The 21,248-nt window shown below is 37.0% G+C and overlaps 1 protein-coding gene across 2 annotated transcripts in view; it reads left to right on the top strand.

The window, feature by feature from the left end:
* The window catches only part of LOC131428394 (organic cation transporter protein), a 60,563-nt gene that overhangs the window by 23,846 nt on the left and 15,469 nt on the right, over window positions 1-21,248 (top strand). Inside the window, exon 1 of one of the 2 annotated variants that reach the window (XM_058592322.1) lies at window positions 15,521-15,938. The exons of the other annotated variant lie outside the window; for it this stretch is intronic. Coding sequence (XP_058448305.1) covers window position 15,938 — 1 coding nt within the window. The 5' untranslated portion in view covers window positions 15,521-15,937. Of the gene's footprint in view, window positions 1-15,520; window positions 15,939-21,248 lie in introns of those variants that run through there. 2 annotated transcript variants of the gene reach the window in all.

The following is a 21,248-nucleotide window of genomic DNA, read 5'->3' as shown; positions in this document are numbered from 1 at the left end:
CGATCCTTATATTCGCAAAACTATGTCCCAATACGGAGAGATTCTCTCTATCGAGAAAGAAAAGTGGAAGAACTTTTTCCCCGGTATTCTAAATGGCGTAGGTTTGTTACGCAAGCGCTTGAAGAGGCCTATACCTTCTTATGTGACTTTCGGTCAGGATACAAGAATTCTGTGCAAATCACTTGTTACCTATGACAATCAGATGGCCACATGTCAATATTGCCAAAAATCTGTTCACTACGGTAAGCCATGTGATAAACTGGACAAGGGGACAACCACACCAAAGGACTAACTAAGAAGATCTGCCAACTAGATGAAATTACCAGTTAGTTTTATAAAAACTCGCTTCTCGATACGCCATTACTTGTGAAGAAATACTCATGAAAATGAACATTTGTCGCTTATCACGCTGTAATACCGGAACCGGAAGTCGGAGCTGGATCAACATTTCGAGGATTTTTAAAAAAAATTCAAGACCTTTCATTTGCATTTGCAGTTTGTAAAAATCGCTTAAGAAATTTGCTTGAAAATTGAGTGCGCATTTTCTCATAGATTTTCATATATCACCCTGTAGTTCCGGAACCCGAAGTCGGATCGGGATAAAATTCAATAGCAGTCTATGGAACTATAACACCTTTCATTCGAATCTAAGTTTGTGAAAATCGGTCACGCCATCTCTGAGAAATGAGAAAAGTGATTGGCAATTATTTTCATTTTTGGTGCATATTACTCTGTAATTCCGGAACCGGAATTCGGATCGGGATAAAATTCAATAGCTGTCTATGGAACCAAAAACGTTACATTTGAATCTGAGTTTGTAAAAATCGGTTCAACCATTTCTGAGAATCGAGTGACATTATTTGTCACATAGGTACACAAATACATACATACATACACACACACACCTATAGAAAGTGGTATAAAAATACGACAGTTTTGCGATTACACGATTGTGAGCGGGTGCAACTCGAGCATGTAAATAATATTTCATGGAACAACAATTTTTCAGTAAACCTGCTTCTATATTCGCATTTGATTCGTGCGTGAAAAAGTCGTGATTTGCAAAAAACTGTGAATTCAAGCTAATGCGTAATTTTACCTAGTACGTTGCAGAATTTGTTTACAACTTGTTCGATTTTATCACATTTAATTTAGTGAGAAGTGTGCTAATTTCCCTAATCCCGTAATAGGTTTGGAACTAATTAGCGCTTTTCAGTATTCCGAGTTTCAATTCAACATACATAAAATCAACGCCATAGTCAACTTATGGCGAGTTCTGTCGACTCCCATTATTGAATAATAAATTAAGACGAATGTTGCAGTGCAGAATAATCCGTAAATACATTGAAACTAGCGTTACTTTCCTTTGATGAAACTCCCCCTCTTTTCAAAACCTTAAAAAAATATTAAGTGAGACCGGATCTAGACCGGACACGGGGTTAAACCGGACAGCTCAATCATCTTATAAACCTTCCATTATTTCGATCCATGGATTGACTTCATAAAAGTGTTTTTATGTGACAGACAGACGTCAGTTAGCTGGAGGTTTAGACGTCAGTTTTACGAAAGGTTGAAATTAAGGTATCTCGAAACTCTTTGAAACTCCATCAAATTCGTTCTTAATTTTTGTGTGAAGCTTTCTAGCCTGTTTTGCCCCATAACGAGTCCGATTCAGCTCCACGGATCCAGAAATATTGGATTTTGGGTTGGTCACGTCTGCTAGACTTGGTGCGAAAGCTAATGCATGTTTTTCGAAATCACAAATTGGGAAATGTAGCTGAAGGTTGAATCTACACAATGGTAGAGATAATTTGGGTAAAAACCTAGTTGTAATGGATGATTTTTCAATTTCCAAAAAGTGTCTGGTTAGGGTCCCGGACTCTAAATTATGTATACTCGTTTCTTTAGATATTGAAGTCAATTATAAAATGGACAATTTCCAACAAACAACTTTATAACAAAAATTGTTTGAAATAATTATATACATATACCCTTCCCCTAACAAAATTTCTGGGTTCGCACCTGCCGGTCTGGAACCAAACAAAGTGGTGGGAAACTGAACACGGCATCGGAAAGTACACTCAAATGAAAATTCACGTTCGATTTACTAGAAAAATCACGTAAGATGATTTCAAATGTCAAATTGAATATATTACGTGATGGAAATGAATGTTATTCGAACATTCCCTAAAATAAATAGGATCATCATATAAGGTTTATGTGAATCGACCAAACGTCAAACAATTTGCGTGAATTTTCGGTGCGAAAAAATCGAAAATGGCGAACAGTGAGTCCTTCAAGTGCAATTAGTTTGAAAATTCGCCAGAATGTTTTTTAGGTACAATTTTTCACTACAAAGCAAACAGAATTTTGATTTTGATTTAAATTAACATGTCAACTATGGCGGTTTTGTCAGCCTTACTCGGCTGCTCGTTTTTTTCAGCCATTGAACTTCTTTGAAATTTTTCAAAAATAAGTTTCCATTTTTTCATTCCATTCATGATTTATATGAGAATCTGAGAAAATCTCCATGTACCTTCAACCAATATTTAAAATAACAGCTTTCTGGTATGCAAAGTCCATTAAAAAGAATTACGTGAAAAGTAGTGTGGAAAATATTCACATAACTTTTCATGTAACTATGATGTGATTATTTTTTTTTAGTGTAGAAGAATGAAGAGAATGATGGTTTTTTTCGTTTAGTAGTTTTCCATCATGGAAAACTACTAAACGAAAAAAACCATCATTCTCTTCGTTCTTCTACACTAAAAAAAAATAATCACATCATAGTTACATGAAAAGTTATGTGAATATTTTCCACACTACTTTTCACGTAATTCTTTTTAATGGACTTTGCATACCAGAAAGCTGTTATTTTAAATATTGGTTGAAGGTACATGGAGATTTTCTCAGATTCTCATATAAATCATGAATGGAATGAAAAAATAGAAACTTATTTTTGAAAAATTTCAAAGAAGTTCAATGGCTGAAAAAAACGAGCAGCCGAGTAAGGCTGACAAAACCGCCATAGTTGACATGTTAATTTAAATCAAAATCAAAATTCTGTTTGCTGTCGCTCACCGTGGTTTTATTTATAACTCGTTTTTGAAGAATTAGTCATGGAGTGGTACGTAGGAGACAATTCCGACAAGCTCACTAGAACTTCGCAAATTGAATAATTCAGGGAAGGACAAGCTCCGGAAAACAGGAAAGATGTTCAAAAACGACATAAATTTGAAAAAGTGTGTAAGAAATTTGGCCTAGAAAAATTGGTTATTTATTCCCTTAGACCAGAGGTTCCCAAACTATTTTGGGTCATGGACCCCTTTACTAAAATTAACTTAGGCATCAGACACCCATTAACAAATTCCTTAGAAAATTCAATTTGTTGCTTTTTTAATATTGATGTAAAATACTTACCAATTTCTGCGGATGGTCAAATAAACACAATTTAGCATGAATATTTCAAATAACAACTTATATCAAACAATGGGGGGTCGATTTCTAGACTTCGTCGACCCCAATAGTCAGTTTTCATTTACGTCGACCACCGTAAAAAGGATACCGACCCCAAGGGGTCTATATCGACCACTTTGGGAACCCCTGCCTTAGACTGTCGAAAATATTCGGCATAAAATTAATTTTTGGTGATGAATTTCTGCATTTTTTTTTGGGACAGTCCCTAGTAAAATAACATATGAAGTATTTCAGGTTACTACGATACGTCTAAATCTTTTTAGTCTGGGCCGTATTCTAATTCAAAAGTTTACATAATTATTCGTTCGGTAAACTTCATATACAGAAGTGTTTAGGAACATTCAATAAAAAGTTTGCAAAAATATTTACACCCACATTCGCAACGAACGCTCTCTATTTTAGTCTTCCAGTGTTGAATCATTGAGATCATCGCACTTCCACCAAGCGTTTTAAGTTCCGCACGCGATGCGAAGTGTTCCTAATGTCATGACGATATCAGACAAAACTTACCAGCAATGCGACGGTGTAGGATGCGGTCTGAAAGTGGAGAGTGTTTAAATAATAATTGACCTCATAATGTCGGCGATAAGCAAACTTCCCGTCGCTGTCGTTGGGAACACGCATGGTGGAATTGACTATTTAAGCAGTAATATGGATTAATTGAGTCGTTACGATCAGGGCGGAATTTTTCTTTTCGCCGCACGTTGTGCTTGGTGAATTTCATGGGAAGCAGTTTGATAGTGTCGGATTCGTTGTTTCCATTTACAACAACATGCTCGTAAAATCCCTACTGAAATAAAACTGACACGAAGTGTCGCTGGAGCCGGCTTTCGTATTCAGTGGGTCATTGGAACTACCATCCATGAAGTATTTTAGTGTGCACAACAGCAGTGGTGACAGCTTTTGCAAATTATTTCATTAAAAACCAACCGATCTGGGATTCCCAGTATAGAAAAAAAGTATGTAACTATGGTCGACAGTAGCGATTAATTTACACCGAAAGTGGGGAAATTTGGTGTTTCCAACCACCCTTCTCTCGTCGATGAAGCTTTGTAACCATTTGATTATCAACCGGTTTCAGTGAGCTTCACATTGACTGGTTTCAATTTATTGATACGCATGATTTCCCAATGGGCACTAGGCGCCCTGACGTTGCCGACTTTACAGTACTCAACAGGTTTCATTTGGTTGTAACCACGGATCTAGATTTATTCCAATCTCAGAGAACAGATATCCAAGCCAGCAAAAACTTTTTGAAAAGGCTGTGTAAAGCGTACAAGTAAAAATTCGTTAAAAATCACTGTTGCGTACGATTTTGCACACATGAATTGCCGTTGTATGCAAGTTTGAACTCAAGAGCCCCATTGTTCTCTGTGTTCCAACCTTGCTGGGTTAAATAAGTTGCACATAGTTTAATCATTATTCGGTTATAGATTGTGTTAAAAAAATTCAGTTCTCCCTTACGATCATGGTTATATCAACCGGCCTATTCTAGTTTTACCGATCAAAGCTAATAACTGATTCTATTTAGGATATCTGTCCACCTTTCAATTTCATATCTTTAGCTGCTAGCTTTTTTGTTACTTGTCGAACAACCGATGAAATCAACCGAATCTGTAGAAATCATGCAACAATTGAAAGAATAGTAATATAAGAATCGTTGTATTGTGTTCTACGTTTCAATCAATGCATTCCCATTCTGCTTATGATACTTCGGAAAATGGAACTATGGAAAATGTTGTGTGTGATTATGATTTCTATGCTATGCTTTTACTAATTCCTTCCATCTTTTGTAGAGCAGCTGGTGGAGTAGCACAGGGTAATGATTAGTCGAAAATTAGTTTCTTGAATGGAGAAACATTTTGGGCGGCGAAAAAAAATGTGCCTGGTAGGGAAACAGTATAAATTCTAATCAGCGCATCCGGTAAAAGCGAAGAAGGAGCTTCTCAGTGAAAGAATGTTGTTCATATTTGGCTATTTGATGGCTCCGAAAACGATCGTGTTTGGACTTGATAACAGAAATTGGGGGTCCATTGTAGACAATGATCAGGAACATCGAAGTATGAGTGTCGTGTCTTAAGGGAGGAAAACTGCCTTGTCGTGAAAAATTGCAGTTTTGACCTAATAAAATATCGAATACAAATTATGTTGCATTGATTTTTCGAATTCCGATTATTCTACGCTAAGTGGTCTCCGCAAATTCTAGAACGCGTCCTCGAAAATACCTCTTCTCCGACTTATTTCTCAATATTTTACCACGAAACAAATACAAAATGTTGTTCCAATGATGCTTTGTATTAAGCAAAACATTTGAGTTTTTTTGAACGATAGTTCGAAAAAACGCGCAAAAATGGTGTGTTTTGGACAGATTTTAGTGCAATGTTCAGTCTCATTCCTGTAGGGGAATGTGGTATTTTGTTGTTAATTGTTTTTATTTGACGTGAATACGTCATACTTTACCATGGGGTACCCTTTCAAAATTCATCTTGTGGAAGAAGAGCAATTCCAGAAATGCTTAGCAGATCATCAGACTCGACCTTCTCCGATTTGGATGAAACTTTGCACATGGCTTCAGTATGGCAAACCATAAGTTTTGAACCGACGGAGAGGTCAATCTGACTCGCGACTGATTTTTAAAAAGGGCATATGTATTTTTGCATTTCACCAAAATTGCCTTTTTCAAATCGTTGTAACACGGAAACCGTTAATTGTACAAAAATGGCGTTCAGGAAGAAGTAGTAGGGAATCGATTGGGCACTCTAAAAAAATATACACTGAAAAAAAAATTTGATTTTTGTTCTCAATAATTACAAAAAAAAATCAGGGTTTTAATTTTTTTTGACAATTTTTATTTTAAAGCTGTTATTAAAACCTACAGATTGATGGCTATCCCATCTGTGCCTTATGTGCATCGTAGAACAGATATCAGTTTATCACAAATCTCTTTCGAAACAGTTACAATACTACAATATTGTTTTCCCAAAGTGTTGTAAACCTTTTCCTGGTTTCGTATGTTCCGGAAAAAATTTCCAATTAACAGAAACCATAATTAGAAAATTAGAAGCTCAAAATTGCAAGGTTAAATTGAATACCACGTTAAGCATTTGTGATCGCTGTCGTAGGCGGGCTTATAAGGAAAGTCATACGTTGGAAACAGAAGGGCAGTCAACAACGGAACCACAACCATCCACATCGCAATACGATTTAGAGGAAGTACCTTCAGCAGCTTAAATCAACTCAGCATCTTCTGAAGCATCAGTCGCGGCGGAGTATTCAAGAGCACACAACATTTAACTCTTCAACAAGGGCATCGCAGGAATCAACGTGTCTCCGATATCAACGAAGAAAACCCGGAATGTAAATTATCCTCGAGAAAAAATATTTGTATATTTCAAGAGGTATAAAAAAGCAAATATTCGGGTTCCCGGCGGATGAAGAAGATCCAGAATTACTCAAAACGAAAGCAGCATAGTTGGATGAAGTGATTACTAAAATGATAGAGCAGCTTGCTAAGCCTGATTGCACTAGGAATGAGAATAGTGCGTTTGTTGTCAGTTTTGCCAAACTCGTGGTCAAAGGAGAAAATAGCCACCCAATTCAAGGCGAACAAATACATTGTGTCGGAGGCAAGAGAATCAGCGGACGAAAAAAAAGCCAAGAAACAAACGGGACGCAGCAGGAACGAAACGATAGAAAACGAGGTGCTTCAATATTTCAACAGCGATGACATCAGCAGAGTAATGCCGGGATAGAGAGATCAAATTTTGTTTTCAGTGGATATTTTTTTTAGAGTGCCCTATTGATTCCCTACAACTTCTTCCTGCATGGAACGACCGAAATTCGCTCTGCGCCTAATTCGTATTACTGTTTTTGAATTAGTTGATTTTAACAACAAAATTTCCAAAATAACTATAAAATTAGTTAAAATTGAGAATTTTTTACGAGGAACAGTGAAGTGAGTTTCGAAAATTGCACTCTAATTGAATATGTCAAATGATGTTTTTTGTATCTTCCAACCATCTCGGCTACGCTGTCCGGTGTACTACTTGTATTCGGTTTTTGTTTCCGAGTGCTCAAAGTTTTCAGTGAGATAGGCAAACTAAACTGTTTTAGCTGTAACTTCTTCATTTTTCAAAAGGCACGGATGGGATAGCCATCAATCTGTAGGTTTTAATAAGAGCTTTAAAATAAAAATTATCAAAAAACAATCGAAACCCTGATTTTTCAAATATAATTTTTTTGGTTCATTTTGAAATTATTGAGAAAAAACAATCAAATTTTTTTTCAGTGTATATTTTTTTAGAGTGCCCAATCGATTCCCTACCCTGAACGCCATTTTTGTACAATTAACGGTTTCCGAGTTACAACGATTTGATAAAGGCAATTTTTGTGAAATGCAAAAATACATACGCCCTTTGTAAAAATCAGTCATGAGTCGGATTGCCCTCTCCATCGGTTCAAAACTTGGTTTGACACACCTAAGCCATGTGCAAGGTTTCATCCAAATCGGAGAAGGTTGAGTCTGATTTTGTCACTTTTTCGTCTACTCATTCCTGGAATTGCTCAGAATAGGTAAAGTTTAATTGTGAATAGCTCGATTTGTTTTAAACGCACTAACATAATTCCTTCTCAATACCATCAGCAATATGCTCAGCAATTTATAATTAAATTTTCAACTGCGTGAGATAACCATAAATAACTCAAACATTAAATTGACTTAATATGTTGGAAACATTTAGGAGACTCATCACGTTTTCTAGTCATTTCACCACTCAAGCGACGGTTTTGAGGTAGTTATCCCGATGTTCAATTAAACGAGCATAAAATAAATGTTCCAGAACCAAACATGTGCGTTAGTTGGAACTGGAGTTCTAAAATTAAATTCGGAACCTAGAACCTAAAAATGAGTAGAGTTCTAGAACTCTAGAACTAAATTTATTAACTGAATTCTTGATCTGTATTCCGAACCAGAATTTTGCAACTGAAATCAGAGTCACTCTCAGGCTCCGAATTCAGTTCTTGCATCAAATTTCAATTCCTGAATCCTGTTCCAGAATTTAAGTTCTAATGCAGATCAATAAATGATGGCAAAAATACTAAAAAGTTGTAAACATCGAATAAATTTCACAAAGCGATTCGTTTTAGAACCATTCGAATATTCCCAAAGAACTATGCGAAGATTTCCTTCACTGAGTATGTGAATCTATACAACAAAGTAACCAAAACATTGTTTGGGCTTGTTGTTGATTTGAAATTAAAATAAAACACATACCACATTATAAAACGACTTAATTTTTTTTTATTTGGTAGATAATTTCTTATAAATCATACTTAAATTTCTTAATGTAAAATTTAAATATGATTTCGGGAATATGGCCGCCACGACTATTTTTCACAAAGGTCATTGTGGAGGTCAAATTTTCGATAACTTTCTCAAGCATTTGAGGGCATATTCCAGCAATGACACGTTGAATATTGGTTTCCAAAGCATCAATCGTTGTTAATTTATCTACATAAACCAAATACAAAAAAAAACGTGCTTAATCCACCTATCAGTGAGATGATACCTTTTTTATCAATCCGCATGTGTTTTTTTCTTGAATATTCTTCGGTTTTCATGACATTATTTTAATGACCGTCGTTTTAAGCTACAATTTGACATTTTAATCACTCATTACTCTATCTAAAAAGGTTACAATCGATTAAACTTTTCATGATATGTCGAAGTGAGTTCCACTTTAGAATTTACGGTAATTTAAGGTACTTCCAGAGCCGGTAATCAGGAACCAGCATAAACCAAACCGATTCGTATGGCCATATGACGAATAAATTGCAATAGTTTAGAGTCCAACTTTCAAGCTTTTCGGGATTATCATCTTCTATATCGGTTTGAATTTTAAAAATTCATCCTCCTGTAATTCCAGAATCGGAAGTCAGCATTGAATAAAATTAATTAATTTTGTGTGGGACTATTAGTTTATTTTAATTTGAATTTTTTTCTGAAATTCGATTTGGCTTTATTTGAGAAAACGATTGAGCTTTGTGAAACGATTCGATACTGGAGCCGGAATTCGAAAATCGGTGTAGCCGAAGTCAGACAAATTCACCTGATTAGTTTACATTTGTTTCAATATGTTTAAAAATCAGTATAGACACCTTTGAGAAATCGTAGTACGAGTTAAATTGTTGGGTGCCTTCCGAATCGAAAACTGAATACCACTAAAACTGAAATAAGTTTATTTGGTTGTCGACTATTCAAATCAGCAAATCTTTGATGATTCTTAGATATCATTTGAATCTTAGCTCGGTTCAGCCATCTACGAGGAAAATAAGTTACACAATTTTAATTTCGTTTCACATATCATCCTGTAGTTCCGGAACCAGAAGTCGGATCCAAGCATAATTCAGGAACCTTGTTTAGGAGCATACGAATTTTCATATGAATCTGAGTTTGTAGAAAACGGTTGAGTCTTCTTCGAAAATAAGGTAAAAAATTGAGTGAAATTATTTGTCACATACGCATTTGCTGATCTCGACGAACTGATTCAAATGGTATATGGGTGTTTTGTTCTTCCAGCATTTATTGCTGTAAGCAGTTTAAATCAATATAATTATGAAATTGTTCAGAATTCGGAAGTACTGCCATCTTCCCAATATGTCATATTCGAACGATTATGTTGCCAAAAACGAACCGTGCTAAAATTGGTCCGAGGCAAAATGTCATGAAAAATAATGCTGTTCACAGTCTTTTTGGTACTTAGAAACTATTGTATGTATCAGTATAAAAATCGTGTTTTACGTTGCTCCCAAGCCTTTCTTTGCCATACAGCGCTCAGAACTTCTACTGCTGGAATATGGGGGAAAAGTCGCTTACACAAAAAATTCGATATCTCCGTTAAAAATGGACGGATTTTAACAATCTGTGGCTTGTTGGATAGCTATTACCGTGCGGAATCTAAGTCTGAAAACATATTCTGTTTTCAAGGTCAATTGTGACAGATACTGTCAAAAAAAGAAAATTTTGACATAAAACTTCGTATAACTCAAAAAGTAAACATTCGATCTCAAAACCATTCAATAGCGTTCTGGGTGACGGGAAGACCTTTCATTTGCGACTAGTTTGATCAAAATCGGTCCAGCCATTTCTGAGATCTCGACCTCTTAGTTGACAACACACATACAGACACACACACATACACACACACACACACACACACACACACACAGACATTTGCTCAGTTCGTCGAGCTGAATCGATTGGTATATGACATTCGGCCCTCCGGGCCTCGGAAAATTTTTCGAAAGTTTGAGCGAATTCTATACCTATTTTTTATATATATAAAAAAAGGTAAAAACATTCGAGTGACGTCAAATCACATGATCGCGGAGGTCAGTTCACTGGTCCATTTCTTGAATTAATGTTGTCGTTGAAATGTTCTTTCAATAAGTCGATTGTTTCGGTCGCAGTATGACAAGTGGCTCATCCTGTTGAAACCACATTTTGCCACATCCATATCTTGAAGATTTGGCAACAAAAACTCATTGATCATGGTTCTGTATCGATTTCCAATCATCGTAACAAGTCATCCTTCTTCAGTCCAAAGACCGCACCAAACAGTACATTTATCGGGTAATTCTTGAACGGCGTGTGGTCGATAGGAAATTTGCTCTAAATACGGCTCTTGAGGTCTCAGACGGACAACTATGTGCACCATAAAATTCACGAAATAAAAGTTTCTAAATAATCATAATACAAAAGATATTCCGAAGTGTGAAAAAACTTGCAGTTTTATTCGTATCCACGTCCTCCAGTTATGTCTGTGACATTAGCCATCCGTCTTTTTCCCAATGATTTCAGTGGACTAAATATTACAGGGTCCGGCACTCGAAGTGTAACCAATTAAAAAGGCCATAAATTCACTTTGGAAAATTACTTTTACTTAATTCAAAGTACAAAATGTGTAAAAATAATACAAAATTCTGAATCAATTCACTTTTGCTCGATATGACCACCTTTTGCCTTGACTATGGCCTTGAGACGGTCAAAAAACGAATCGCAAGTTGCCGAATGTGACTTGCAGGTATTTAGGCCCACTCGCGGACAATAACATTTTTCAGCGCCTCGAGACTGGTGTATCTTTTAGTTCGGACTTCGCTCTCCAAAATGGCCCAAAGAGAATAATCCATTGGATTCGCATCTGGTGAATTCGAGAGCCATTGTGTGCACGTGATGAAGTTCGGAACGTTGTTTTTCAGCCATTCTTGGTTCACTCGAGCTTTGTGAGACGGTGCCGAGTCCTGCTGAAACGTCCATGGTCTGCCACCGAAATGTTTGTCTGCCCACGGCTTCAAAGCAACCTCCAGAATACTTTCCCGATAATATGTCGCATTTACCTTGACGCCAGGCTCGATTAAAAACGATTGGAGAGCGCCCAACTGCGGTTACAGCGGCCCAAACCATTATCTGTTGCGGGTGCTGCCTCCTGGTGGCCAATCGATGACTCAAATTCTCGTATGAACGGTCGGTCAAGTAAACCCTATCGTTTTGAGAGTTTACGAATTGCTCAATTGGAAAAATTTTCTCGTCAGAAAATACAATGTTCGGAAATTGACCGCTTTCGGCCAAACGAAGGAACTCCTTCGCTCTCTCAAGTCAAGATTTTTTTTTCGCGTTCACTTTTGGCAAAATGCTTTCTTGCGCTTGTAAACAATACAACTCCGAACTGTCATTTAGCAAATTTCTAGAGAGCTGATGCCCGTGCGTCAGCTGCGCGAGCGGTCTGAAGTTGGTTACACTTCGAGTGCCGGACCCTGTAGTAACATTCAAGTTCGGTGCAGTTCGTGCTCGCATCTCAGCCAACACAGTCCAAAATCGTTTGCGGTCGAAGCAAAAGAAACAAAGACAATACAGTGCAGTGAACAATAGAGTGTACGAAATGGGCAAATACGATTTAACAAAGCCTGAAACTTGGCCAACAAGGCCAAATTCAATTTGTATAGATTTCAAGCGTTGCAAAGTTAGACCAGCAGCAAATGAAATTGAAATCTTACTTAAAGAACGAATGCATCTAGATGCTAATAATGTAACTGAGATTCAATTCAACAAGGCGTCGAACTGTGTGTACATTATGTTTAAACGTGAAAGCGATGCAATTGCATTCGCTTCGGTTAACAACGAGGTGCACAGCGTTGAGTGTGACAATATTAAATACAAAATTCCTGTGCACATGGTGGACAATGCCATACAAGTACGCGTGCATGACCTTCCCCCGCAGTCCAGCGATCAGTGCGTTCGGGAAATTATGTCGCAATACGGTGAAGTTCTTTCCATCGAAAGAGAAGTATGGCGGAATTTTTTCCCCGGCATCCGGAATGGCGTGCGAGTGGTGCGTATGCAACTACGTAAGGCAATTCCATCATACATCATTTGTGGTCAAGGGGGGACACATCCGTGTAAAACGCTGATTACCTATGAAAATCAGCTGGTTACATGTCAGTTTTGTGAACAACCTGCACACTACGGTAAACCTTGCACTGAAACTGCGAAAAGAACATCTTCAACAAAAGACAAGGTCAACCGTTCAACAACGAAAACTAGTGAGCGTAGTACTCCTGTTTCACCATCAAACCAACTAACAACTGCAACCAATGTACAACAAGGCGCTCCTACAGCAACTAGCAACGAGCTCAAGACTGCGAACAACAAGGAAAACGAAAAGAAGACGGAAATCAACAACAAAACCACCGATGCGGCAATGGAGGACGAGACGAGCCACGAACAAAGTGCCCCTCAACCCTCGCAGGAGGGAAATGGAAGCTCTCCTCCTAGAAAAAGAGTGACAACGAGATCCACTTCGAAAAATTGTTTATTTAAAAAATCGGCTAATTCGGCCACGTAAAGCTTGTACGCAAATAGGCCTGAATAAAAACATCTTTTAATTAAAAAAAAAAAAAAAGTTCGGTGCAACCAATTTAGCCATCTTAGAGAAAAATTTAGCAGAGAAAAATATCTTTGAAAGAAGCACACACATTCATGTCGTTTTTCATTGATTCCCCTCGCTCGATGGCAGTGTTTTGCTCTGAAAGTCGTTCAATGAAACGGTTTTATAAAGTTTGGTTTGCACGCTTGCTGCTCGGGGGTGCAAAATTGTTTCCCCTTGAATTGCCCCGAAAGTGCATTTTTTCGTGCGGTGCAAATCAATGAAACGCATTGCACCTGTTTTGATTGCTCGTCTGCACGAAAAGTGCATGAATCGAACAAAACACTTCACGAGTGTTTCTAATAAAAATGACATCACTCACTGAAGCTTTCCGATGTGGTCGAACTGTGTATAAAACTAGGGATCTCCCATTAAAAGTCGGTTTTGAAGCATTTTTGTATTGTTTCTAAAAATAAAGGTAAAAATCGGAAAAAAAATCATACAGTGTTCTCTTAATTCAAATTTCAATTTTTGAAAACTTTTGCGAGCTGACAAATGAAAATTTACGCGTCACAATAAAATACTGGGTATGTATTTCACATATTAAAGTCACCTTTGAAAAATTCAGTCATATACCTATTGTACCAACAGTCAACTCTTTAGTAGAGTCGCTATGTTATTTTACGGATTACTCGACTTTCAATCAACGAATTGTGATAAAATCGGATACAATATCTTTGCTTCGACTTTATGAAGCAACATCTCAATAGAATAGTTCGACAATTGTTCAATACTGCTGGTTCATTGGCTCGAAAATTCGAAGTGAATGCACTTATTTTCATCTTACCCTTAGAGTCAATCTATCGAACAGAGACAGCAGATCTTACTCTAACTAATGGTTTGCTCATATGAGATGACTATTGGAGCCAGTGCAATAAAACTTCATTTAATTCAATTGAAACCGAATGTGAAACACACTGACGATCTCTCTACTGCAGTAAACTTCACACTCTGACACACACAACGTTCGCTGACGTACCGAACGGGCAGCATTCAGTTCTTCAATCGATTCTATTTAAAACAAAGCTCAGTTTAACCACCGTCAGTTGATCTCTTGAAGAAACAAAATATCTCTTTCAATAGTGTGAGATCAGCCTTTAAATGAATTTATGTAAACATTCGAATTGGTTCAAGATAATAGATGAAAGACAAACCATATAGCTTAAATATCAATTAAAGAATACACATAAATTAATAGGTTCCTCCTTCAGTTTTCATTTTTTATACTTCACTCCATTTGTAATTCTATTCATTCGAAATTACTCACTACCAACAGCGAAGACAATGAAGCAGCTAGACTATTTAGCACTTGAAACTGAGCAAGCAAAACTTCAATTGACTAGGTACGATTATTCAACTGACGATGAATTCTGAGTGCTTCACTTGCAAATGGAATCAAAAGTCAAATGAATTTGTATCGATATGCTGACGGTCGGTTGCCAATAAATTTCATTTTCATCTGATATTATTCGATTGAAACTGAAATTTTACCGCACTGACTGGAGCTGAGATGAATGAAGGTACCGTTGACCCTGTGTCGAATTACACTTTATGAAGTGCGTCCTATGTGGAATTCCGTCAGCGTGAAAATTCATATTTATTTTGCTGTATGCATCATATTTTTTTTTACCTGGAGAACGATATACTTAAACTCAAGTATAATTATGACAATTACATTAGCTACTGATTCCACATGGTTTGTATTACAAACAACATAGGTGAACAGTTATATGTTAGTACCGGCTTTTGTTTAGTAAACAAAAAACGCGAATGCTTAGTTTTTAAGGAATTTCCAAATGTACAAGAATTTCTTCGACGAATCTAGCATCTCTCACATGTGTCGGCCCCGCCAAGCTCTGGAGAGCAGTTGACGACGGAGAGCACAAGAACTGCGCGACAGAATGGTTTGTCTATTATCAGGTGTTAACAAGAAGCTCATGATCGCATCTCGGTAAGACCCCACTGAAAACATTCCGCGAGAGTAGTAATACCTGACTTGTTTTTTTTTGGAGAAGCATCCTATAAAAGTATAGATAAACAACCCGATCGAGTGTAGTATTGGACTGAACTCGAACACAACTGGACCGTCAACTAGCTAGCTGCATCGTGCTGTCGCCAATCTGCATCGGTGCAGTCGGCTTGGTGAAGCTAGCAGAAGACCAGTGTACCACCGTCGTAAGCGGTCAACCCGAAATAAAGCTGGAGTGAGTGTCGCGCCACTGGCAGTGAAGTTTTCGATCTATCTTGTTCTTATGCATTTACCCAGTAGTGAAGGTCGGCTCACTCCACTGATCTGGGCGGAGAGAGATTTCTGTGTTATTCATTAGCTTGAAACGAAAGTGAGAGTACATGAACGGCATTATTACCGGGTCAGTGAATAGAGTTGGGTTATAAAACTAAGCAGTTTTCGATCTTTGTGAAGCTATTAGGCTTCTCCCTGGAGTGATTATTCGGAAGTTGATCGAGTGGAAATAGATAAAAGTAAGTATGAAAATGCAGTGGAGTGTGGCAAACCAGTATCAAGTATTTTTGATAAGAAATGAAGATTGTTCAATGGTAATCTTGATGTTATCTTTTTGATATGCGAATCATAAAATGCTCTTGTCTATGAAATTAATGATCGGATAGATGTTAAATACATATATAAGTCTTAAGTTTAACGTGGAAGTTCATGGTACTCAAAACGAACATACCGAGAATAAGCATTTCTCTTGGGAATTTACTTATCTTTTACTTACTTGGCCAGGAACATTGATTTGTAGATTTTGTGTTAGTTTTAAATTCGTTGCACTTTTTAAGAACTACTGCTTTACATAACACCGTTTTTTTTAGACGGGAATTTCTGGATTAAATTGACACGTGCAATCAGTCGAACGTGATCATCACATGCGGCTTAAAACTCCCCATAAACTAACCAAACGATTATTCAATTCATACCTGATGCGTCACGGTTTAGATAATATTGTAGATGATGTTAAAACCTGTTTTAATCCAACTAGTGGTGTAATAATATCTTTCTCACGTTACTCATATTTTCATACATACTACTAAGGGTTTCTTCAAGAAACTTTTCATTGCTCTTGAATAATAACCAAGTTAGAAGATTTTTTCCGTTTTTCGCATAGTCGCTCTAAACGATGGTTTGTTTTGTTTTATTTTTAAAGTGTGTATCAATTTTAAGGAATCAATAATGCATTACGTTGATCCCTTAAAAGCATCACTTTTTTCCACTGGAATTCCACTTGAAGAAAGTAATTAGTAGTAATTGTTCTAAAATTGAATCTACACTAAAAAATGGATTCTACAGGTGACCTAACTCCTCATACAATGCAATTCATAAAGACTTAATTCCTCATACGATGCAATTCATAAAGGGCTGATGCCAGCAGGTCGCGTATAACCACGTGCCCCGCTCTGCGTATTACATTTCTCTCCATGCTCTTTCGCAAATGTGCAAAATGACTCTCGATGGGCCGGGTGGCCAAGAAAATTTTGATATTTTCGGTTACAAGTTTGACTACATCATATAAAATCCGATAAAGCTTGTTTGGCAGCCTTTCTGAGCCGATTTGATTTCTCTCTTATTATTCGTTACGTTACCAGGAAACTGGAGCAGAAAAAATGGTGCGTTCATAGAAATCGACTTACCTTCACAAAAATAACATTCATTTAATTTTTATCGTGACAACACCTATGTTTTTATGCACTAATTGTATCTAAATTAAATTATCCAGACATTATCAGGATAGATTTTTGGTGCATGCCTTTGAAGACGAGATATTCAATGAACAAGTTGAAAGTTGCCGTTTTCTGCTATACAATTCTTCCTTCAGAAAAAAAGACTTTCCTGCCCGCTAAAGTTAATGAATCATTCTGAAATTTTCACAGAATAATCTAAACTAATTTTCTAAGAGATTGTCAGTTGGTTTTTTTGATATTCGTCAGCGTTTCTGAGAAAATCGGATTTGAAGCGAGAAAATAGCCATCTTAATCACCCTGAAATACCCTGGCCTCAGAACTTAATATATTTATTTGAATCTAAATTTATGAAAATCGGCTCAGCCATCTCTGAGAAATCAGAGTTTTCGTTTGGGAATATGGGACCACTATTCACGGTTCTTCCGGAACCAGAAACTAAGGATCGGTATCACTGAGGTAATGATTATATGAACGTTTGACAGCAATAATTATTAACTATAAAAATTTCTGAACAATTTTGAAGGAAATTGCAGTTCGTTACATGGGAATTTTTAAAACAAACCCCCTTAAAATCAAAATTTTGGCCCCAATCATTTCGGAATCAGTAGTCGTATCAAGACAAAATTCAGGAATTTAGTATGGCATTTTTATATCTTTCATTTGAATCGAAGTTTGTGAAAATCAGTTTACATTTTTTGCACCTGTCGTCACCCTGCAATTTCGAAACTGGAAGATTCCAAGAAAAAAATCAGAAATTTTATATGAGACCGCATAATTTTTCATTTTAATCTAAGTTTGTGAAAATCAGTTCAGTCATCTTTGAGAAAAGTTAGTGCACAAATTTTAATTTTTTTACCCATAACACCCTGTAATTCCGGAACTGGAAGTCGGATTGGAATGAATTTCTGGAAACCTTTCATTTGAATTTAAGTCAGTGAAGTGAGCTCGATTTTAAAGATTTTGACAACAATTCCCGATACTTCCGGAAACGAAGACTGGGGATCATTATAATGTGGGTTCATTTAACCATCAACCAATATTAATTTACAAATTGAACCAATTCTGTAATTTTAAAACCGGAGGTCGAATCAAAAAAATTTAGGAGTTTTGTATAAGACTGTGAGACTATTCAATTGAATCTAAGTATTTAAAAACAAAACTTCACAAATAAAAGATTTCAAAGTGAGTTCCGTTTTGAATTTTTAATCATAATTTTTGGAAAGGGAAAACAGGGACCAGAATAACCAAAAACGGTTCGCCACCAACCAGCATGACCTACAAATTGAAACAGTTTTAAATCCAACTTAGAAGTTTTGTTAAACGCTATTCGCACTATTCCGGGACGACCGGGACGGGACCATCCGAGACTATCCGGGACGTTTTTTCTCTCATCGGCGATGACTAAACTGCCGGTGTGTGCATGTATTGGAATCCCGAATCCGGGATGGTTTGCCGTCGATATTCCTCGCCGAGTTTTTCGCACAGTCGGCGCCTATAAAAACTCGGCGAGGAATATCGACGGCAACCAAATGGATTTTATCCCGGATTCGGGATTCCAATACATGCACACACCGGCAGCTTAGTCATCGCCGATGAGGAAAAAAAGGTCCTGGATAGTCCCGTCCCGGTTGTCCCGGAATAGTGGGAATAGGCTTTAAAATGGTTTCTGGTTTTAGGTATCGTTATGTTCTACGACGATTTGAAATTAAAAAACCTGTTTCAATCCACCTAGTGGTGTAATGATGCCTTTCTCATATCAATCAAACTATCATATAAAGGGTGATTTTTTAAGAGCTTGAGAACTTTTTTAAACAATAAAACGCATAAGATTTGCAAAATCTCATCGGTTCTTTATTTTAAACGTTAGATTGGTACATGACATTTACTTTTTGAAGATAATTTCATTTAAATGTTGACCGCGGCTGCGTCTTAGGTGGTCCATTCGGAAAGTCCAATTTTGGGCAACTTTTTCGAGCATTTCGGCCGGAATAGCCCGAATTTCTTCGGAAATGTTGTCTTCCAAAGCTGGAATAGTTACTGGCTTATTTCTGTAGACTTTAGACTTGACGTAGCCCCACAAAAAATAGTCTCAAGGCGTCAAATCGCATGATCTTGGTGGCCAACTTACCGGTCCATTTCTTGAGATGAATTGTTCTCCGAAGTTTTCCCTCAAAATGGCCATAGAATCGCGAGCTGTGTGGCATGTAGCGCCATCTTGTTGAAACCACATGTCAACCAAGTTCAGTTCTTCCATTTTTGGCAACAAAAAGTTTGTTAGCATCGAACGATAGCGATCGCCATTCACTGTAACGTTGCGTCCAACAGCATCTTTGAAAAAATACGGTCCAATGATTCCACCAGCGTACAAACCACACCAAACAGTGCATTTTTCGGGATGCATGGGCAGTTCTTGAACGGCTTCTGGTTGCTCTTCACTCCAAATGCGGCAATTTTGCTTATTTACGTAGCCATTCAACCAGAAATGAGCCTCATCGCTGAACAAAATTTGTCGATAAAAAAGCGGATTTTCCGAATGGACCACCTAAGACGCAGCCGCGGTCAACATTTAAATGAAATTATCTTCAAAAAGTAAATGTCATGTACCAATCTAACGTTTAAAATAAAGAACCGATGAGATTTTGCAAATTTTATGCGTTTTATTGTTTAAAAAAGTTCTCAAGCTCTTAAAAAATCACCCTTTATAATACTGTGGTATTCTTCAAAATTATTTTTCTTCGATTCTTAAAAGAATAATCGAAATAGATTTGTTTGACCGTCTCCTGATAAAAACTATCAATTGGAAAAGATTTGAGGTCGATTTAGAAAACTTTTTACGGTTTTTCGCTCTTTGCAGTGATGGTATAAAATCTTTAACACACTTTACCCTATATTTCCGGATCCGGAAGTCGGATCCGGATGAAATTTAGGAATTACGTATGGGACCACAGGACCTTTCATTTGAACCTAAGTTTGTGAAAATCGGTCGCGCCATCTATGAGAAAAGTTAGAACACATATTTTCATTTTTTTTGCACATTTTACCCCATAACTCTCGAACCGGAAGTCGGATCCAAATAATATTCAGGAATTTTGTATGGGACCTCAAGACCTTTCATTTGAATCTAAGTTTGTGAAAATCGGTTCAGCCATCTCTGAGAAAAGTTAGTGCACTTATTTTCACAATTTTTTGCACATTTTACCCCATAATTCCGGAACCGGAAGTCGGATCCAAATAATATTCAGGAATTTTGTATGGGACCACAAGACCTTTCATTTGAATCTAAGTTTGTGGAAATCGGTTCAGCCATCTCCGAGAAAAGTTAGTGCAAAAAAACGTTACATACACACATACGCACATACACACACACACACATACACACACACATATACACACACAGACATTTTGCGTACTCGACGAACTGAGTCGAATGGTATATGAGACTCGGCCCTCCGGGCCTCGGTTCAAAAGTCGGTTTTTACAGTGATTGCATAACCTTTCTATATGAGAAAGGCAAAAACTCATCACCATGTAAATTCAGAACCGGAACTTAGACTCGGTATAAAATTTAACAATTTTGTAAATCATCTTATAAGGATTTTTAGTTTATTTTGAATTTTAGAGAATGAAGTAATCTCCATTTTGCACCACAATTTTCGGAAACGGGTGTAGCTGAAGTGGGTTGAAATTTAGAAATAACCTAAGATAATGTAAAACATTTCATTTGACTAAAAATTTATAAAAACCGATGTAGCCATTGTTCTGTCTTTCACATACAGAAAGGTTAGGCAAACACTTAAAAAAATGAATAGTAAAAAGCCATTTTTCATTCGATGATTTCGGCTATACCGGTTTCTAGATTCCGGAAATAGAGGTAAATAACTCCAAACGGGAACTCACTAGATTTTCTTAGAGATAATAAAATCGATTTTCTTAAACTTAGACGCAAATGGAAGGTATTTTTGTCTCATATGCTGCTATTGAATTGCATCCGGGATCCGACTTCCGATTACGAAACAAGAGAGTGGAGTGTCGGATTGTGCTTAAAATTTCAAACTGTCACTTAGAGCGACGACAAAGAAAATGAAAAAAATC

This window comes from Malaya genurostris, chromosome 2 (assembly GCF_030247185.1).
Source record: "Malaya genurostris strain Urasoe2022 chromosome 2, Malgen_1.1, whole genome shotgun sequence".
Classification (NCBI taxonomy): domain Eukaryota; kingdom Metazoa; phylum Arthropoda; class Insecta; order Diptera; family Culicidae; genus Malaya; species Malaya genurostris.
Note: the sequence above shows the minus strand (reverse complement) of the source record. Positions and strands in the feature narration are given on the sequence as shown.